The 22,500-nt window shown below is 40.7% G+C and overlaps 1 protein-coding gene across 4 annotated transcripts in view; it reads right to left on the reverse strand.

The window, feature by feature from the left end:
- The window catches only part of coq8aa (coenzyme Q8A, genome duplicate a), a 39,576-nt gene that overhangs the window by 2,939 nt on the left and 14,137 nt on the right, over nucleotides 1-22,500 (reverse strand). For 3 of the 4 annotated variants that reach the window (XM_061901211.1, XM_061901213.1, XM_061901212.1), the window contains 13 exons: nucleotides 15,292-15,374; nucleotides 14,770-15,225; nucleotides 14,633-14,699; nucleotides 9,735-9,809; nucleotides 9,274-9,402; nucleotides 4,715-4,800; nucleotides 4,334-4,474; nucleotides 3,281-3,362; nucleotides 3,115-3,208; nucleotides 520-661; nucleotides 333-440; nucleotides 190-255; nucleotides 26-112 (listed from right to left, as the gene is read on the reverse strand). In XM_061901211.1, the coding sequence (XP_061757195.1) occupies nucleotides 26-112; nucleotides 190-255; nucleotides 333-440; nucleotides 520-661; nucleotides 3,115-3,208; nucleotides 3,281-3,362; nucleotides 4,334-4,474; nucleotides 4,715-4,800; nucleotides 9,274-9,402; nucleotides 9,735-9,809; nucleotides 14,633-14,699; nucleotides 14,770-15,225; nucleotides 15,292-15,374 (1,616 nt within the window). Of the gene's footprint in view, nucleotides 1-25; nucleotides 113-189; nucleotides 256-332; nucleotides 441-519; nucleotides 662-3,114; nucleotides 3,209-3,280; nucleotides 3,363-4,333; nucleotides 4,475-4,714; nucleotides 4,801-9,273; nucleotides 9,406-9,734; nucleotides 9,810-14,632; nucleotides 14,700-14,769; nucleotides 15,226-15,291; nucleotides 15,375-22,500 lie in introns of all 4 variants that reach the window. The other variant, XM_061901214.1, reaches the window with a different exon arrangement.

Consider the following 22,500-nt stretch of genomic DNA (forward strand, 5'->3'; position numbering starts at 1 on the left):
CTGAGAAAATAATGTGTGTGTTTACCTTGGATTCATAACCAGTGAGGAACTTCATCTCAATGGACCTCTTCAGAACGCCTTCTCGGTCACCGTCAGCGGCCGAGCGGATCACCTGCAACATGTCATCATATATGATGATAACGACAACAATATCACACAAGAGTTCTCAGTGAACATGGCGCTGCTTACTTCTATGTAGATGTCGGTGAAGCTTTGATCGAATCCTCTGGTGGCTCCAAAGTCAAGCAGCGCCACCTGCAGACAAACAAAAAGGGGTGTCGTACTTGGAGGAAGCAGCGGGGTGGCAGTCTTCTCTTTCCAGAAGGACTCACCCTGTGCGTTTGTGGGTCGTACAGGAAGTTGGACCAATTAGGGTCGGTTTGCATGTACCGGAACTCAAACAGCTCTCTGAGGCACAGGGTGAGGATGTTCTCACAGATCTGGAACAAAACACAGGTGGTGCACTTCCATCTCTTTCCACTACACGTCCTCCTCACACAAACGATGAGGAGTCCATACCGTGTTCTTCAGCTCCTGGGGTAGGCCCTCGGCCTGGTCCAGGGGAAACCCGGGGACCAGTTCTGTGGTGAGAACATGGCTGCTGCACAGCTCGTCGATCACCTGTGGTACGTAAAAGAAGGGATGGTCCTTCAGAAGATCCCTAAGACACACAAGGAGACGTTTCAATCAATTGTTTGACGGTAAATGTAAAAACTGTCCGCAAGCGTTCCAAAAAGCAGCAATAATGCAATCATTGCAATTAAACAGTATGTACAGAAGTATTGGTAAACAGGAATTGAGAAACTATTATTAGATACTCTCTTTGCAGCTAAAACAACTACCACTCCATCAACAAGATTGTTTTTTTTTTCAAAAATAATTTTGATTTATGTCCATTTTTTTATTCTAAATATGTTTGCTCCCAAACATATATTATATAAACATGGTAGGCTGCGACACCACCTATCTTGCCCTTTCGCATCTCAACCCCGTTTCCATATGAGTTGGGAAATTGTGTTGGATGTAAATATAAACGGAATACAATGATTTGCAAATCCTTTTCAACCCATCCATATTCAATTGAATGCACTACAAAGACAAAATATTTGATTTTCAAACTCATACATTTTTTTTCCCACGCAAATAATAATTAACTTAGAATTTCATGGCTGCAACATGTGGCGAAGTAGTTGGGAAAGGGCATGTTCACCACTGTGTTACATCACCTTTTCTTTTAACAACACTCAATAAACGTTTGGGAACTGAGGAAACTAATTGTTGAAGCTTTGAAAGTGGAATTCTTTCCCATACTTGTTTTATGTAGAGCTTCAGTCGTTCAACAGTCCGGGGTCTCCGCTATCGTATTTTACGCTTCATAATGCGCCACACATTTTCGACGGGAAACAGGTCTGGACTGCAGGCGGGCCAGGAAAATACCCGCACTCTTTTTTTACGAAGCCACGCTGTTGTAACACGTGCTGAATGTGGCTTGGCATTGTCTTGCTGAAATAAGCAGGGGCGTCCATGAAAAAGACGGCGCTTAGATGGCAGCATATGTTGTTCCAAAACCTGTGTTTACCTTCCAGCATTAATGGTGCCTTCACAGATGTGTAAGTTACCCATGCCTTGGGCACTAATGCACCCCCATACCATCACAGATGCTGGCTTTTGAACTTTGCGTCGATTACAGACTGGATGGTTCGCTTCCCCTTTGGTCCGGATGACACGATGTCGAATATGTCCAAAAACAATGTGAAATGTGGACTCGTCAGACCACAGAACACTTTTCCACTTTGCATCAGTCCATCTTAGATGATCTCGGGCCCAGAGAAGCCGGCGACATTTCTGGATGTTGTTGATAAATGGCTTTCGCTTTACATAGTAGAGCATTAACTTGCACTTACAGATGTAGCGATGAACTGTATTTAGTGACAGTGGTTTTCTGAAGTGTTCCTGAACCCATGTGGTGATATCCTTTAGAGATTGATGTCGGTTTTTGATACAGTGCCGTCTGAGGGATCGAAGGTCACGGTCATTCAATGTTGGTTTCCGGCCATGCCGCTTACGTGGAGTAATTTGTCCAGATTCTCTGGACCTTTTGATGATATTATGGACCGTAGATGTTGAAATCCCTACATTTCTTGCAATTGTACTTTGGGAAACGTTGTTCTTAAACTGTTTGACTATTTGCTCACGCAGTTGTGGACAAAGGGTGTACCTCGCCCCATCCCTTCTTGTGAAAGACTGAGCATTTTTTGGGAAGCTGTTTTTATACCCAACCATAACACCCACCTGTTCCCAATTAGCCTGCACACCTGTGGGATTTTCCAAATAAGTGTTTGATGAGCATTCCTCAACTTTATCAGTATTTATTGCCATCTTTCCCAACTTCTTTGTCACGTGTTGCTGGAATCAAAATCTAAAGTTAATGATTATTTGCAAAAAAAAAAATGTTTATCCATTTGAACATCAAATATGTTGTCTTTGTATCATATTCAACTGAATATGGGTTGAAAATGATTTGCAAAGCACTGTCTTCGGTTTATATTTACATCTAACACAATTTCCCAACTTATATGGAAACAGGGTTTGTATACAGCGGAACCCTCCTTGCCCAAGCATGCCCTCTTGTTGGAGTAAAAATAGTTGGGGTTTTGGCACCAGCTGTTAAGACTAGATCTGACCAATCTAAGTCTATGAGCGTGAACTGATGAAGCCTACCCGGATGAGAGGCAAAACATCATACCTACCATTGTCCTGTTTGACTTATTTCACTTGATCAAACATTTTCTAACATTCCACACTACTTGATAAAAGCATGCATAATTCCTGATGTTACCATGTCAGTAGTGAAAAAGTTTTATCAGGACAACCCAAGTCTACATACTTATTGTCCACAAGCGTATCAGAAAGATATATAGATGAAGAAAAGTGAGTGCAAGAGACATACTTGTCATAAAAATACACATTCTCAAATCCAGTGTACTAGTTTTAAATTGCACTTGATCCTATGCATTCAGAAAATAAAAAAAACACTTATAAAACTGCTGTGATATATCAATAACCTTTTTTTTTACTTTATGCATTGTTTGTTTGAAGACTAAGAAAGCTCACCTAAATTTCTTAGCACACTGAGCTTCTCTGATGTAGTCGCACTCCAGCGCTAACTCTCTCCTCATCACGTCTATCAGGTGCTCTGGAAACAAGCCTGCAAGCCATGGTGACACACAGATATGTAATACATGTATGTATAGTGTCTAGTGTGTGTGTGGGGGTGTACCTTCAGGCAATGCATTGCTCATATTCAGCACAGTCATCAGATTGTTGACGTCACTGTTGATGCTTTGGGCTACGCCAGGATACTGAGGTACAGCAGGAAAGGATTAATAATTAATAAAAATAATATATTCATATCTCACGGCTGCACCAAGACATGAAGTAAATGAAAAGGTGGAGGTGAAAGACAAGTGATGAATATATTATACAACAAAAGTAAAACAAGTTGAAATACTATTACATTGCAATATAACAGCATTATGCTAGGTATTAAAAAAAAACGGGCGCATATATGTATATGTATTAATTCCCATCCATCAATTTTCTACCGCTTATTCCCCTTGGGGTCACAGGGGGGCGCTAGTGCCTATCTCAGCTACAATCGGGTGGAAGGCGGTGTGCACCCTGGACAAGTCGCCACCTCATCGCAGGACCAACACAGATAGACAGACAACATTCACACTCACATTCGCACACTAAGGATCATTTAGTGTTGCCAATCAACCTATCCCAGGTGCATGTATTAATTACAAAATATAATATAAATATAATATACATATTAAGTATTAAAACATACAATTAATTGTTTATATAAAAGGAATTACTAAAAATGTTTATAATAATTTTGAAATTATATATTATCATGTGTTAGTAAAAATAAAGGTCTCCCCCCAATAAATGCTTTCTAATTATATTAGTAGGGGAATAAATTACCCAAAAAATTACCGGTACATTATAACATTTTTGATCAATATTATGCTGTACAAATATAAAAATAAGTTATCTCTTACACCTGTTACTCTCTGTGGTTGAGTTGATACTTAATGACGAAACTTCTTTTAAAAATTGAGGAAACGTGTTACAAAATGTGGGAATGTAAAAAAAAAAATCTTACGATGAAGATCATGAAGTTGGTGAAAGGAAGCTACGGGTCTTTTTTGTTGTGTATACAAAGGAAACAAACATAGAGGCTTCTACCCCGACGTGTGTGTTTTGTATAAACTTACACACACACTAACCACAACACGCGTGCACACAAGAAGTGTAAAAGCTCCACCTGGATTTTCATGGCCACCTCCCGGCCATCCTTCAACCGGGCCAGGTGTACCTGACCGATGGACGCGGCGGCAAATGGACGCTCCTCGAAGAACTCCAGCTTGTCTCGCCAGTTTGGACCCAAGTCATTGTTCAACGCTTTCTGCACAGCATCAAAACAAACACACACATGTGCAGTGCATACTGTATAAGCGGGTTTATTTCATTTCTGATGTCTGAACACTAAGCAAAATTTTGAAGACAACTTCGCATTGAATAACATGAGAAGTGTCTCTATACTTTTGTACCAGGTATTTTGCAAGTATTTATGACAGTATCCAGTATATAAATATGAAAAATAAATCATGTTCTAATAATAGGGTCATAATGTGAAGTTAATTACCATCATTTGTTTGATGGGCATGAAGTCGGCACTCTGCCGCACTCGATCAAATATCTTTGCCAGCTGCGGGTTGATGAACGCATCATCTGAAAAAGAAAATAATTATCCATGTTTAACAACCAAATATTGGATTCTAAACATTGATTTAACATTATTATTGTCAAGAAGATCATGAAAATGTGACTTGAGTATTGTAATAGTAATAGTCAAAGATGTAGCAGTCAAATACTTTTATGTTCAGTAATAAACCTTAAGTGAATCAAGATTTGGCAAGTTTAAGCGCCTCCCACATTTTCCAGTCTTTGATCCTGCAATGACTAAATATTAGTAAATTAACACACACTTAGGAGAAAGTGATCAATTATTACGAACAAAAGAGGAGTGTTCAATGTTTTGAAAGCAGGAACTCTGTGTTTTAATCGACTGTACACTGTAAAAAAAAATCTTATTTTTATGGTTAATTTACTCTAAATTTCTACTGTAATTTTTCATTTTTTTTTAAATAGGTTATAAAACTGTAGAATTGAAGACATTATCTGTAAATAAACAAACCGCCTGTTGTTTTAAGTAATATGACAGTAATGACAAACTATGTATATTTCAATTTTTTTTTACAGAAAAATACCAAATTATTATACATATCATTTTCTGTTTTCTCAAATTACTTTCAAATTCATGTAAAATTACAGTAATTAACTTTCATTAAATATGTAGCTTGTTATATAAAAGTCTATGTCCATACTAACAATCCAACAGTTTTATATGTAATTTTAAGGTAAATCTTATTTTTTTAATATCTATGTGTATTTTTACAACAAAGTTGAAAAAAATATGTAGCCTGTTATATGAAAGTTAATGCTCATACTAACAATTTAACATTTTTCTCTGTAATATTACATACGTTGGTGACTGCAAGACATACTTGATCAACAGCCAACAGCCATACAGGTCAGACTGACCGTGGCCGTACAAACAACTTTGACACTGTTACAAATATGCGCCACACTGTGAACCCACAGGGGGGGGGTTTGTAGGGAGGCGGAGGGGAGCCCAGAAGAGTTAGGGCTACATTGAATTTTGGGTATTTATTCTTTTGTGTTCATGTTGTGTTACGGTGAAGATGTTCTCCCGAAATGTGTGTCATTCTTGTTTGATGTGGGTTCACAGTGTGGCGCATATTTGTAAAAGTCTTAAATTTGTTTGTACAGCCACCCTCAGTGTGACCTGTAGGGCTGTTGATCAAGTATGTCTGGCAGTCACTATTGTATGTCTGCCGAAGCCTTGTACACCGTGCGCCCAAGTCGGCAAGTCGAGCAAACGCGACGAAAGGTTGTAGAGGTTGATAAAGGCAGCGGTGTCACGGCACGCCCGTAGTACTTCTTTTCCGGGCATAAAATCAAAACAATCCTACGGGAGGGTCACCGAAAGTCTCTCGATAAAATCGGTAGGATTGGCAAGTATGTTGCTAGGGCGGATTAGCCATTCAAAAATCTGTAAAATAATGGTATTTTTCTGTGGAACTGCCAGCATTGTCACTTCCTTAAAGGTGGTTGATCGTAATAATTTGGAAAAACTCTGTAGAATAAAGGTATTTTTCTGCAGAACGGTTTGCATCGTCACTTTATTAAAGGTGGCTGATCGTAATAATTTAGTAAAAATCTGTAAAATTACGATATTTTTCCGCAAAACGTTTCATGAAAATTTCTGTAAATATGTTTTTGATCATTATTTGGTTTACAATATTTTACTTTAATTTTATGGTTTTTGTTTGGCGGCTGTAGCTGCCAGTAGACCACCGTTTTTTTTACTGAATATTTTTTTACAGTGTAGCGCTGATCCTCTAACTGTACCGTACCGTAGCACTGCTTTCATTGATTGATTGAACATTTTATTAGTAGATTGCACAGTACAGTACATATTCCGTACAATTAACCACTAAATGGTAACACCCGAATAAGTTCTTCAACTTGTTTAACTCGGGGTCCACGTTAATCAATTCACTGGTACACATGCACCAGTCATTAGTGCTTTCATATAAACTAAATGATATGAGAAACATACCTGTATGAAATATCATAAATACTACCGGTAGATCTGATACAATTCTATGATTATTGGATATCGGTCCAGTTACTTACAGGGGTAGTTTTGTCAAGAGTGCATTATATAATACTGATTGGAAAGTTAACGCTCTTCAGGTATCTGCCTGCCCTAAGCTTGCAAACAACCACTTGAACATGAAAAATATCGATCTGATCACAGAAGTATTGACAAAATTGGGTAAATTGGGACACAAAGCACGATTTGGAGACCCTCCCACCCAACATTTTCTTACACTTAAATTTTATTTCCCTTAAGCTTGATTTTAATTTCATATTAGGGGAGAATAATTAATCAACAATTAATTTTTTTCGCCGCAAAATAACAAATTTAACATAACTTGAACATAAATTTGCAAACATTGTTCCCAGCACTCCCACCGAGGATTGAACCCAGTATATTTGCCTTGCAAGACGTGTATGATACATGCAGGATGGTAATGACTATTATACTCATTTATTTGACAAAGCAGGAGCGGGAAATGAATACGTTTGTGGTAAAATGTCATTCTACCGGATAGGGGTCCCACACAGCGAGTGGTCCGCGTATTGATCATCTTCCGATACTACCAATACAATATATGGATATTGTTGATGTGCGCACCTCTGACAAACCAACAGTTGTTATTTTATCCTCTCTCCAATTTTTAATAATCTACTTGTTCATTTCCTATTAACATCTGAATATTTCTTGCTGTAACGTTTTTCATCTCCACTTCTAAAACTTTAGTAAGTACTTACTTCTTCTGTTCTTTCAAGCCAGGTTAGCGATGAGCATGCCTTGCCATGCTTGTTCTTACTCTGTGTGCAACAGGTTTAGCCTCATCCTCCAGTGAGAGCTTGTAACACATGTATTTTATTTGCCAAAAAGAAGGTGATGATTAGTAATTTACGAAAGGGGCTATACACTGTATGGAGATAGTTGCCAGCCAGGGGACCAAAAATAAATAAAGTATCAGTCACAGGGTATCGACATGTTATTGTCATTAAAAGGTTTTCATTGGCACTGGCCGATGACATATTATTCACGGAAATCGTCCGATAGTGATTGGTGGCTGTTTGATCTGACAAATCCCTAATAGTTACATTTGATCTGAATTATTTAGCAAAGTTAAACCAACAAGGCGAACAGGATAAGATAACAGGTGATTGGCAAGAGCACACTAAATGCTAAAATAATCGCTGAAAGTTAGGGTACTATTTAGATGTGACCTACTTGGAAACCAGCAGCACTGATTTTAGATTTATGTCTCAATGCGATGACAAGCTGCTAGCATTTCTTGAAGCGCATGAAGGCCAAAGACGTTGTTCATCTCAGCCGCTTTTTGATTGAAAATATGTCCCTGTCTCAGAGACTCACCTCAAACTGTCAATCATGTGAAACTTTGTTTACTCAGAACATTTGGACAAACTTGTTTGCCAACACTGAAGGACGTCCGGTGAAGGACAGACCGAGTTGTTGGACTCACATAAATAAAAATAATGACGCCTTCACGACTGCAACACGAGCTGATGTTTACTGCCTTCGTGTCGTGTCCAACAGGATACTTACCAGCACTAAAACCACTGTGCTTTTATTCTAAAAGGAAAAGTATCAAAACTTGAACGTGAGTATCCTCAGCTTTAATTTTTACAACAGTATCATACCATAATTAGGAATGACAGATATTTTTGGTCCAGTTTGACTTTCTTGCTGCTTCATTTGATGGAAAAATGATCTACAAAAGGTTGCTGACTTTTATTGAAGGACTTGACATGTATTTGTCTCAAAGTTTTGATGTCCTTTGCAACACATTTCACAGTGTTTACCATTAAACATATTACTTTTATGCATTTTGTTTGTCGTGGCACACCACAAATACATTTGGTGAAGGAAAACTTAATTCCTTCTAATGCCAATATTAATCTATTTCTTCAATATCCTAACTTTTAAAGCGTCACAGAAACACATACATAGACAAGTCCCAGATTCACTGGAATCACTGCATGTCTCGTACCACACTTTTAGAATCGAGTGGTTCTTCATTCACTCACTACAAACCACATGCGCAAAAAATATCTCCAAATTTTAAATGCAAATGTTGTCATGACAACAGCATTTGTGGAACGCACGTGTCATGGCCAATTATGGAGTTAGGACAATAGCATCATCTATCATCGCTTTGTCACAATACCAACACAAAGCATTGACCCTTTTTACAGTACCTTCAGAAATGACTGACACTTCATACAGTACCTTCAAAAAGTATAAAAAAACTTTTATTGTACCTACAAAAAGTACTGACACTTTTTACAGTACCGGCAAAAATGTATTGGTGCTTTTTACAGTGCCTACAAAAAGTATTTGCCCTTTTCGCAGCACCTTCAAAAACATGGAAAGTTTTCCATCTAATGATGGAGGGAGTTGTATGTGAAGCCTGTAGGGAGAGCTCAGGTGTAAAAGTGCTTGTTGTGCCTCACCTTGAATGCTGAGCATCTGTCCAAGTTTCAAGGCAGCTCCTCGGACTTTGCACAATGTCCTCACAATGCGTTCGGCGTTTGCCTCAGACAGAAAGGGACTGGAGTCCAGGATCGACTTTTTGTTCTCTCCTACAGGGAAAAAAATTACGTTACAGCCATTTTTTTTAAAAACGTTAAAGTGTTAATGGGCAGCCAGGTTGATTATTATAATAGGGGATTTAACACACAAGCAGCCTGACGGGAATACTGCACACAAACAAAGTGATGTGCAGGTTCAGCAGATCGGCTAATGTTTGTTTATGTGGATAGAAGCATGTAGAAGCTGCAAGTAGCGACTTGCACGAAGGTACGTCTGGTACTGTACTTTTCTTTATCCACAACCTTACTTCCAAACCACTTCCAATTTGACAGTTAAGCTTGTAGGAACTTGTATTTATTGTGCGCGTGCATGCGTGTAGTACCTGCTGTAGCATTATGTCTCATGGTCTTCTTAGCGACCTCTGCCAAGGCTCCAATGCCCAAACCGACAGCCAAACCTGACATAAACACATGCAAGCACGTTATGCATTTGAAGGCTACAAATTGCATTCCAAAGCAACAGGTGGCACTATCATAAACAAAAGAAAGGTTGTTACTGCCAGCCAGAAGCTTGACATGGTTCCAGAAAAAACAACCATAAATAGAAATTGTTGATATGAATATGGAGTTATTCCCGTGACAAAATAGGGATTGGCAAAAAAATTTTATAAAATGTATTTCTCTGCAAATATTCAAAGCAACATTTTGGAAACAAGACAAAAAAAAAGTTTATAGATACTAAGATTGTAAGATTGATTTAATCTTAAACTGAATGAAATAAAATAAAAAAGGTAAAATCATTGGAAAGTCATTTCGAAAAAAATGTTTTACTTATTTTCTATATTGCTTGTCATTATGGTAACAGGTAAGCTATTTCAACTGACTTAGGGCAAGATTTGGGATAAATATTTTAAAGCAATTTAGATGTAATACCAATATAATTTTCCATTATATTTTATATGCAGGGACTGAATGTGGTTTCTTTGTGGATTGCACTGCATATACAGTATATTGTATTATTAAATAAACTCATGATTCCTTTCGATTCAGATTTTTAGGTTGGCGATTCTGGATTAATAATCGATTCTTGATTTAAACTGATTTTTGATACATTTGGTATACAGAAAGCAGGTTACAGGTTGCAAAAGCTGCACTTGGCTGCTGAAATATGACTTGCAGAGAGTAAGCGCAAAAGATGGCCTAAAAATTATTTTTTTTAAATAAATTCTGGAAAATTTTGAATCAATTCAAAATCTTACAAAATAGGAATCTGGATGTGAATTGATTTTTCCATGGCACCCCTAATTATTAGTATTATCACATAGTGCTTCAAACTTTGTAACTTCCCTCTATTGAGAATTTCTTTTTCCAAATGTATATATTTTCTATGTGTTTTTGGCCGAAATTAAGCACTTTCAAACATAAAAATCACTAAATAAAGTAAAAATAACAATACTACAGTAATATCGGCCATTAGATGAGACCAAACAATCAGAGCACGCTGTTCAGTATTGTGGCCACTGATTGGCTCAGCCTCAGGAAGCATTAATGTGTTAGATTAATTGAATACCGTAAAATTAGTATTTAGAAGGTAGTTAACAGTTATTTATGCTCTAGCTATAAAAATATTAGATTTACACAATAATTAATCATTCCTACTTCACGGATATTATTTTGCCACAGTCCGGGTCGGAACCAAATGGCAGTGGTAAACAAGGGTTTACTCTATTCTTAATAGTGTTTATTCAAAGGTCAAAATAAAGTAAAACGTTTTTTAATGTTTTTTCGACATAATTGAGAATATTCGCATGGTGCCACAGGGGTTAGTGCATGTCCCTCACAATACGAAGGTTCTGAGTTCCCTCCCGGGTTCGGGATCATTCTGTGTGAAGTTTGCATGTTCTCCCCGTGACTGTGTGGGTTCCCTCCAGGTAATCTGGCTTCTTCCCACGTCTAATGACATGCACCTGGGGATAGGTTGATTGGCAACACTTAATTGGCCCTAGTGTGTGAATGTGAGTGTGAATGTTGTCTGTCTATCTGTGTTGGCTCTGTGATGAGGTGGCGACTTGTCCATGGCGTACCCCGCCTTCCACCTGAATGCAGCTGAGATAGGCTTTAGCACTCCCCGCGAACACGAAAGGGACAAGCGGTAGGAATGGATGGATGGATGGATGGTCATCAACATTCATATACTTAAATTAAAATTAACAGTAGTGCACATTGATGTAAACATTGTGTTGCTAGGTGTGCTTTGCTAGGCTAGTATTGAGCAGCCAGAGATGGAGATACGCATTGTGTGTGTGTGTGTGTGTGTGTGTGTGTGTGTTTGTGATAGCACGTTCCTCCAAGGCTCCCCTCTACGTTACGTAACAAATTACATAATCACTAAGTCATAAATGCGCAAAGCAACAAGAACAGGAAAGCAAAAAGGACGTCATGTGCTTTTTTGTATCTTTTCATGCCTGTCCATAATATTGTTGACCACAAATAACTTTTTTCTTCTGCGTGAAAACGTTTATACTTTCCCATCCATGAGGACAACATCAATCACTCCCCCTACACATCAGAGGTGTGAGGTAAGCCTTTTACACTGAGGGTCGCATGTAGAAGGCTTTAATTAATTTGAATTTATCTGACATCCGGCTTCCTCCCACCTCCAAAGACATGCACCTGGGGATAGGTTGATTGGCAACACGAAATTGGCCCTAGTGTGTGAATGTGAGTGTGAATGTTGTCTGTCTATCTGTGTTGGCCCTGTGAGGAGGTAGCGACTTCTCCAGGGTGTACCCCGCCTTCTGACCAAATGCAGCTGAGATAGGCTCCAGCACCCCCCTGCGACCCCGAATGGGAAAAGTGGTAGAAAATGGATGGATGGATGCTAAAAAATAAGTCACTGTGAGACAAGATATGGTAAGAAATCAACACTGTGATCCCTTTTTTTACTGGCAAATGGTAAAAAAAATGCAAATGATGTATGCACCCATACAAAACCCTAAACATTTAATTTTTGTGTACAATGTGGTAATAAATGTTAATTTGTATGATGATTAAAAAAAAAAACTAAAAAAAATGTAACAATGATAACTGTGTTATCTGACTTCCGAGTCTCGTATGCATTCATTTCTGTTTTCCCTGGAATAAATCTTTGCCATTAAGTTGAATGTGTCAGTCTTGTATTTTGTTGAGTCCTACAACGTGTTTATACTGTAAGTATTGTACTTATTACCAACCATCTGATTGTAACGTGCATCTTAGTTGTAGTTTTTTTTACCAAATTTGGAGGTGTTGAAATCGCCATTTTAAATCATTGATGCTAATCAGTAGAAAGTATATGGCATATCCAATGTAAATTAGCATCAAGCTAGAGCATTTTGAAAAGTGGGGCCTTACTTTTAATAGCTTTTTATCAGGCATACTTGCTATGTTGGTATGGAAAATTGCAACATTATCTAGAGGCAGCCTGCTACAAATACTACCATTTGCCCACCAAGTGCTTGAGTTTGTGCCGAGTCTGCAACCGGACAGGAAGTCATGTGCAACAAAGGTTTCTAAACATGATACTGTTAGATTTTGCCTGAATCAGTACTCTGCAGTTAAAAAGTACAGAATTTGGTACCCATTCCTACACCTTGTTCTTACAATGTCAAAGAAAAATAGTGAGTGAATTCAGATGAGAGACAGTGCCCTCTGCAAGGTTCATAACTGCAGCACTCTTTTCATCCCGCAGATAGCGCCATCAAAACACTTTCTACTTAAGTAACCATGAATAAAACTACTTATTTACCATTTAAAAGAGAATAAAAACATAATGTAAGTCTTTGACAGCTTTAAATCCTTCCAAACATATACTAAATGTGTATTCCGCTAATAGTTTACATAATTTACAGCTCAAACGTGCTTGTCTGTTTACCTAACGTGGCTTTGTGCTAAACACCACAGTGGCTGTTTTGTAGCGTGCATTAAGCCGTGAGAAAAAAACATTTCCACCATGTGGTGCACTTGTCTTAATAATAATAGCAGTCAAGGCTTTGGGGGAGCATGTTGTGTGTTCTGCGCTTCACAAGTAGAAAAGTTAGCTTACACAAACTCAAACAAAAAACAGGTCACCCTATGAATACTAATATTTAGACTTCAGACCATGTGTGTCAAATAGTGACCAATAGTACTGTAGTCTTGATATTTACACTTCATCTAGTCATATTTATGATTAAAAATGCTTAATTTAGGCAAAAAATGTGTGACATATGCTTTAATTTTTTAAAGCATATTTCAAATTTCTGCGATCGAGTGAAGCAGCACCAAAAACATGCACCTGGGGATAGGATGATTGGCAACACCAAATTAGCCCTAGTGTGTGAATGTGAGTGTGAATGTTGTCTGTCTATCTGTGTTGGCCCTGGGATGAGGTGGTGACTTGTCCAGGGTGTACCCCGCCTTCTGCCCGAATGCAGCTGAGATGGGCTTTAGCAACCCCTGTGACCCCAAAAGGGACAAGCGGTAGAAAATGGATGGATGGAGGGGGTGTGTCAAAAAATTAGTTTTTTTCCAACTCAAAGAGGTTTGGCCACTGACATATTCTGTTACATATTGCATAAGTTGCAGTTGTATTATGCAACTATTAATAATCCAATCGTTAATTAAAGAATAATAGATGGTAGTTTTTACTTTTTTTTGTGAGTGTACTATTGAATTTGTTTTGATCAAACAATTGTATGTAATAAAATATTAGAAAATCTACGGTTGTTTAAATATTGTGTTGATGTTGTCACACTGGACTCCTGTGCTTTTTACCTGATTAAAATGTACAGTTAATGAAAGTGATCGGTTTCGGCCAATTTCACACATGGTTGATTGGTATCGGCACCATAAAACCCTTATCAGAATATCCCCAATCCTCATGCATGCTTGTTTGGAGCGGCATGGCTCGGTTGGTAGAGCAGCCGTGCCAGCAACTTGAGGGTTCCAGGTTCGATCCCCACTTCTGCCATCCTAGACACAGCCGGTGTTCTTGGGCAAGACACTTTACCCACCATCTCCCAGTGACACCCACACTGGTTTAAATGTAACTTAGATAATGGGTTTCACTATGTAAAGAGTTTTGAGTCACGAGAGAAAAGCGCTGTATAGATATAATTCACTTTAATTGTTAGTGTCCTTGCTGACATGGTGCCGTGACAAATCTACAGTCGAGTGGAGTCCAGTACAGTAGTAAATACAGTGCGGTGGAAACGGGTGCAAGTCAGGCGTGATAAAATGAGCTTTAAAAACGTAACGTTACCTCCAAAGTTGGCGAGTCTGCTAAGTCGTGTCACGGGCACCTTCCTCTCTCGGGCTCTCTCACTCAGCTAGAATTCAAAAACAGGAAATTAGCGACGCATTCCTACAGGAGGACGACAAAGAAGGCTTCATCGTCACCATCTGCTTGTGCGGTTTCACGTCAGCCCTCTTGCTCTCTCTGGCTTTTTCCAGGTCTTCGGCCGTCAGCCCGCCGACGGAAGACGGATCTTGATGGTAGCCTCGCTGTTGCCCCGCTGACTGTTGGCTGCAGACTCGAAGCCAAGCATGGTTTTCTACAATTTGTCTGCGGCACAAAAAGGAACATAAAAACACCAAAATACAAGTTTGGGCTGTGTTGGCTGTGTCGTACCGAGCGTCATGGTGGTACGATCTCGTCTGGCCTGCGCCAAACTCTCTTGGAGGATCCTTGAAGCCCTGGAATAACCCGCCAGCGGCGCTCTGATTAGACGCAGCCTCATTAGCACTGCCTTGCTCATCTGCCATGAATTCTTCCTCGTTGAACTTGGACGCCGCAAGTTCATCCTGGGGAATGTCAAACTCCAGCGACGAGGTTTGCTGCTGCCCTGACATCTCCTTTGTTGACCACAAAACATCAGCAAAACAAATACTCAAAATGATCACCTTCTAAAAGAAACACACCTGTGCTTTCATCATTGCCATAGATAGGCCTTGCTCGGCCGCCGATTGGAAGCTTTGGACTGCAGTGCTGACACCTGAAATACCTTTTTTTTTTAAGGAAGATATGAAAAAAGGACAATAAATCATCAATTTATGAAAATTTGGCAGTATTTTTCGATGAAAATGTTTAATTTATTCCTGTTAATATTGCAACATTAATCCCTTTTCCCAAAACAGACTATTTGCAGCTATATTGATGACATCATATGATTTGGACCATTAGCCAACAGACAAGTGGATGTAATGACTATTGACACTTCGGAACACAAAAAGTGAGTGCTTTTTGTAAGTCATGGAAGGTGCAACAGCAGCACCCACTGCTTGTTGAGAAAAGCAATATTTCATGTTCACCTCCAAAGGGTCCAAGACCATAAAAAGTGGCCATTCGGAGAAAGAATATGAAAATTTTTCTGAATACTATAGCAACATCTAATAATATAGCAAAACTAAGTTGCTCAGTCAGCATCACTCATCCCTGTTGCTGAATCTTCTTATTCTCTGGCAGACCACAAGTCCATCCATCCATTTCTACCGCTTATTCCCTTTGGGGTCGCGGGAGGCGCTGGTGTCTATCTCAGCTACAATCGGGCGGAAGGCGGGGTACACCCTGGACAAGTCGCCACCTCATCGCAGGGCCAACACAGATAGACAACATTCACACTCACATTCACACACTGGGGCCAATTTAGTGTTGCCAATCAACCTATCCCCAGGTGCATGTCTTTGGAGGTGGGAGGAAGCCGGAGTACCCGGAGGGCCATAACCACCCTGAACGGACTGCCCCATTGACCCTCATAACTGCCTTCGCCGGTGCAATAACCCATTCCACCAACAACCCTGTTTTTTTCATGAAGATATTCATGTATATATTAATTTCACCCACTGAGTGTACATTTGTACAGAGTGTATAGAGTCACATTTGTACAGAGTGTATAGCAACACATTGTTTTCTTGCATGCACACATCGCACTGAATGGAATGGCCTCAATCTCGTTGCCCTCCGTAATAACAATAAAGCTGATTCTGATTCTGAACCCACGCAGTCACGGGGAGAACATGCAAACTTCACACAGAAAGATCCCGAGTACGGAATTGAACCCAGGACTACTCAGAACCTTCGTATTGTGAGGCAGACGCACTAACACCTCTTCCACCATGCTGCCCCAGACCACATGTGTATGAGCTAATTTACGCTGCTACCTACTGTACAGAGTTGGAACAACAAGCTAAATTCACAAACAGTCCCATTATAATGGGTTATTGAACAACGGCGAACCATAGCCAATTTATTGGTGGCAAGGTCGCTATGAACAACATACCGAACACCAAACTTTTTTAAGGATTAGAATTAGAATCATCTGTATTGGCCAAGTATGTTTAACATACAAGGAATGTGACTTATGCCGAATACTACCTCATACATAGTTAACTTTTCAAGATTTTGCTCATATATATATATATATATATATATATATATATATATATATATATGTATATATATAGCCACATTTGACTAACTGCACTAGAGCAAGCCCGGTCACAGGCAATTACAGAGCCTGCTAGCCTGGGTATGGAGTCAGTTAAGTTAGAACTAGCCAGCGCCAGGCTGGATAATCCCTGTACACATAGCAATTTTCTTAGAATAATACACAACTCACATAATGGTTTTTCTGCTATGACTATGACCACATCAGAGTTAGACATGCATTCTACTGAGGTGGCAAATTATGATGAGTTAGGTTTATCGCAGCACCAAGTAGACAATCTGAAAATTCCCGTCGTATCAATTCCTAGATATGGTCGTAATTATTTTAAGTGCACTGCGCATAATAAACGCAACATTATTAATATTGCTACTACGGATAATTTTATCAACAACTCCTTAAAACAGCCCACTACCTATAATATGGGCTTTCTAAACATCAGATCTTTATCTCCCAAAACGTTATTAGTTAATGAGGTCATTAGAGACAACAACCTTAACATCATCGGTCTTAGCGAAACCTGGCTTAAACCAGACGACTTTTTTGCGATAAATGAGGCATCTCATCCTAACTATACGAATGCGCATATTGCCCGTCCCCTTAAAAGGGGAGGTGGGGTCGCACTTATATACAACGAAAACTTTAACTTTAGTCCTAACTTAAATAATAAATATAAATAGTTTGAGGTGCTTTCTATGAAGTCTGCCACACCGCTGCCTCTGTGCCTGGCTGTTATCTACCGCCCCCCAGGGCCCTATTCGGACTTTATCAGTGAATTCTCAGAGTTTGTTGCTGATCTAGTGACGCACGCCGATAATATAATTACAATGGGGGACTTTAATATCCATATGAATACCCCATTGGACCCACCGTGCGTGGCGCTCCAGACTATAATTGATAGCTGTGGTCTTACACAAATAATAAATGAACCGATGCATCGCAGCGGTAATACGATAGACCTAGTGCTTGTCAGAGGTATTACTGTTTCCAAAGTTATGATACTCCCGTATACTAAAGTAATGTCCGATCATTACCTTATAAAATTCGAAGTTCAGACTCATGTTTGGCAAGCTAATAATAATAATAACTGCTATAGCAGCCGCAACATTAATGCTGCCACGACGACGACTTTTGCTAGCCTACTGCCCTCGGTAATGGCACCATTCCCAAAGTATGTGGGCTCTATTGATAACCTCACTAACAACTTTAACAACGCCCTGCGCGAAACCATTGATAGTACAGCACCACTGAAGTTAAAAAAGGCTCCAAAAAGGCATACGCCATGGTTTACTGAAGAAACTAGAGCTCAGAAATTATTATGTAGAAAGCTGGAACGCAAATGGTGCACGACTAAACTTGAGGTGCACAACAGACTGGTCAGTTTTTGAAAACCCAGACTTGGAGCAGTACACAGAAGCAGTCCTGGGGTACATCAAACACTGCATAGACACTGTCACAGTGGACAACCGCATCCGAGTCTACCCCAACAGGAAGCCCTGGATGACAAAAACAGTCCAGGGCTTACTCAAAGAGAGAGACAGTGCCTTCAAAGCGCAGGACCTGGCACTCTACAGTGCTGCCAGAGCCAATCTGAAGAGAGGCATCAGAGAGGCAAAAGCCGAACACAGGAGGAAAATGGAAGCCCACCTGCAGAGCAACAACACCAAGGAGGTATGGAAAGGAATAAAAGACATGACCAACTTCAGACCCAGTAACCCTTCGGCTGACGGCGACGCCTCTCGAGCGGGGGAGTTAAACAGCTTCTTCGCCCGATTTGAGAGAAAAACACCTGCAGCCGTCACAACACTCCCACCCAACACCCACAGCAGCTGCATCCTTGTACTGGAGGAGCATGAGGTGAGACGCACGCTGAAGGCAGTGAACCCGAGGAAGGCTACGGGCCCAGATGGAGTCCCGGGACAGGTACTAAGAGACTGTGCAGACCAGCTGGCCGGAGTATTTACGAAGATCTTCACCCAGTCCCTCTCCCAGGCCGTCATCCCATCATGCCTGAAGACCTCCACAATAATCCCGGTGCCGAAGAAGAACTCTGTCAGATGTCTGAATGACTACCGTCCAGTTGCACTTACACCTATAGCTATGAAGTGCTTCGAGAAGCTGGTACGGACCCATATCACCTCAGTCCTCCCTCCCGAGCTCGACCCACACCAGTTTGCCTACAGAGCCAACAGGTCCACAGAGGACGCCATCGCCACAGCCCTACACTCCTCCCTGGGTCACCTGGAGACGGGGGGGAGCTATGTGCGGCTGCTTTTTGTGGATTATAGCTCGGCATTTAACACCATTATTCATGATAGACTGGTGTCCAAACTGTCAGACCTGGGTCTCTCGAACTCCATCTGCATGTGGATTAAGGACTTCTTATCCAACCGCCCCCAGAGGGTGCAGTTGGGTCGCCACATGTCATCAAGCCTGCACCTCAGTACCGGCTCTCCACAAGGCTGCGTGCTGAGCCCCCTTCTCTACTCCATCTACACATACGACTGCACACCTGCCCACTCCAGCAACTCCATCATCAAATTTGCGGATGACACCACCGTAGTGGGGCTCATCTCGGAGGGAGACGAGGCTGCATATCGGGATGAGGTGGAGAAGCTGTCGGATTGGTGCAAAGTCAACGTTTTTTATCCTGGAGCACCAACACCACGGCTACCATCAAGAAGGCACACCAGAGACTGCACTTCCTGAGAATACTCAGGAACAACCACCTCTCACAGGAACTGCTGGTGTCCTTCTACCGGTGCTCCATTGAGAGCATCCTGACCTACTGCATCTGCGTGTGGTTCAGCAGCTGCACGGCCGCAGAGAGAACGGCGCTCCAGAGAGTCATAAAGACCGCCCAGAAGTTAATCGGATGCCCCCTCCCCCCCCTGGCTGACCTGTACAGCTCCCGCTGTCTCAGGAAAGCACAGAGCATCCTGAAAGACCCATTCCACCCCGGGCACAGCCACCTGGAACTGCTACCCTCAGGCAGACGCTACAGGGTGCTAAAAGCGAGCACCAATAGACTAAAAAATAGCTTTTACCCAAGAGCCATAGTAGCATTAAACAGGCACTGAGTGAGCACAATATGTCCATCATGTCCTCATGTGTAATGTTTAAATGTTTTTCTATTTTTTTGGACTACAATGTGCAATAATGTTTTATGTATGTGTGTATATGTATTCATATGCATGCAGATATGCATCTGTGTGGATACATATACATAGATACATCTGTCATCTCTATCTTTTTTTTTTTTTTTTTTTTTTTTTTTTACTATTTATACTACCATATTGTATATGCACCTTAGGAGGAGCTGCTCCAATTTCGTTGTTCTTTGAACCTGTTCATTGCAATAATGACAATAAAACTCTATTCTATTCTAAGCATGGAGTGATAGTTTAATAACTTATAAACGCATGCTTAACTTAGCTAAAACTAATTATTACTCAAATCTCATCCGCCTTAATAAAAACGATCCAAAATTTTTGTTTAGTACAGTAGCATCGCTAACCCAACAAGGGAATCCTTCCAGTAGCTCCACCCATTCGGCAGATGACTTTATGAAGTTCTTTAATAAGAAAATTGAACTTATTAGAAAGGAGATTAAAGACAATGCGTCTTAGCTACAACTGGGTTATATTAACACAGATACGACTGTATATACGGCGGATACTGCAAATATCCAAAATAGTTTCTCTTGTTTTGATGAAATAACATTAGAAGACTTGTTACAACGTGTAAATGGAATAAAACAAACAACATGTTTACTTGACCTACTTCCTGGGAAACTTATCAAGGAGCTTTGTGTATTATTAGGTCCATCAGTGCTAAATATTATAAACTTATCACTTTCTCGGGCACTGTTCCCCTAGCATTCAAAAAAGCGGTTATTCATCCTCTCCTTAAAAGACCTAAACTCTATCCTGACCTCATGGTAAACTACCGACCGGTGTCTCACCTTCCCTTTATTTCGAAAATCCTCGAAAAAATTGTTGCATCGCAGCTAAATGAACACTTAGCGTTTAACAATCTATGTGAAACCTTTCAATCCGGTTTCAGGGCAAATCACTCTACTGAGACAGCCCTTGCAAAAATGACTAATGATCTATTGCTAACGATGGATTCTGATGCGTCATCTACATTGCTGCTCCTCGATCTTAGCGCTGCTTTCGATACCGTCGATCATGATATTTTATTAGAGCGTATCAAAACACGAATTGGTATGTCAGACTTAGCCCCCTCTTGGTTTAACTCTTATCTTACTGACAGGGTGCAGTGCATCTCCCATAACAGTATGACCTCGGACTATGTTAAGGTAACGTGTGGAGTTCACCAGGGTTCGGTCCTTGGCCCTGCACTCTTCAGCATCTACATGCTGCCGCTGGGTGACGTCATACGCAAATACGTATTAGCTTTCACTGTTATGCTGATGACACCCAACTCTACATGCCTCTAAAGCTGACCAACATGCCGGACTGTAGTCAGTTGGAAGCGTGTCTTAATGAAATTAAACAATGGATGTCCGCTAACTTTTTGCAACTTAAAGCCAAAAAAACGGAAATGCTGATTATCGGTCCTGCTAGACACCGACCTCTATTTAATAATACAACTTTAACATTTGACAACCAAATAATAAAACAAGGTGACTCGGTAAAAAATCTGGGTATTACCTTCGACCCAACTCTCTCCTTTGAGTCACACATTAAAAGCATTACTAAAACGGCCTTCTTTCATCTCCGTAATATCGCTAAAATTCGCTCCATTCTGTCCAGTAAAGACGCTGAGATCATTATCCATGCGTTTGTTATGTCTCGTCTCGATTACTGTAACGTATTATTTTCGGGTCTCCCCATGTCTAGCATTAAAAGATTACAGTTGGTACGAAATGCGGCTGCTAGACTTTTGACAAGAACAAGAAAGTTTGATCACATTACGCCTGTACTGGCTCACCTGCACTGGCTCCCTGTGCACTTAAGATGTGACTTTAAGGTTTTACTACTTACGTATAAAATACTACACGGTCTAGCTCCATCCTATCTTGCCGATTGTATTGTACCATATGTCCCGGCAAGAAATCTGCGTTCAAAAGACTCCGGCTTATTAGTGATTCCTAAAGCCCAAAAAAAGTCTGCGGGCGATAGAGCGTTTTCTGTTCGGGCTCCAGTACTCTGGAATGCCCTCCCGGTAACAGTTCGAGATGCTACCTCAGTAGAAACATTTAAGTCTCACCTTAAAACTCATCTGTATACTCTAGCCTTTAAATAGACCTCTTTTTTAGACCAGTTGATCTGCCGCTTCTTTTCTTTTTCTCCTATGTCCCCCCCTCCCTTGTGGAGGGGGTCCGGTCCGATGACCATGGATGAAGTACTGGCTGTCCAGAGTCGAGACCCAGGATGGACCGCTCGCCTGTATCGGTTGGGGACATCTCTACGCTGCTGATCCGCCTCCGCTTGGGATGGTTTCCTGTGGACGGGACTCTCACTGCTGTCTTGGATCCGCTTTGAACTGAACTCTCGCGGCTGTGTTGGAGCCACTATGGATTGAACTTTCACAGTATCATGTTAGACCCGCTCGACATCCATTGCTTTCGGTCCCCTTAGGGGGGGGGGGGGTTGCCCACTTCTGAGGTCCTCTCCAAAGTTTCTCATAGTCAGCATTGTCACTGGCGTCCCACTGGATG

The sequence above is a fragment of the Nerophis ophidion genome, linkage group LG05 (assembly GCF_033978795.1).
Source record: "Nerophis ophidion isolate RoL-2023_Sa linkage group LG05, RoL_Noph_v1.0, whole genome shotgun sequence".
NCBI classification, from domain to species: domain Eukaryota; kingdom Metazoa; phylum Chordata; class Actinopteri; order Syngnathiformes; family Syngnathidae; genus Nerophis; species Nerophis ophidion.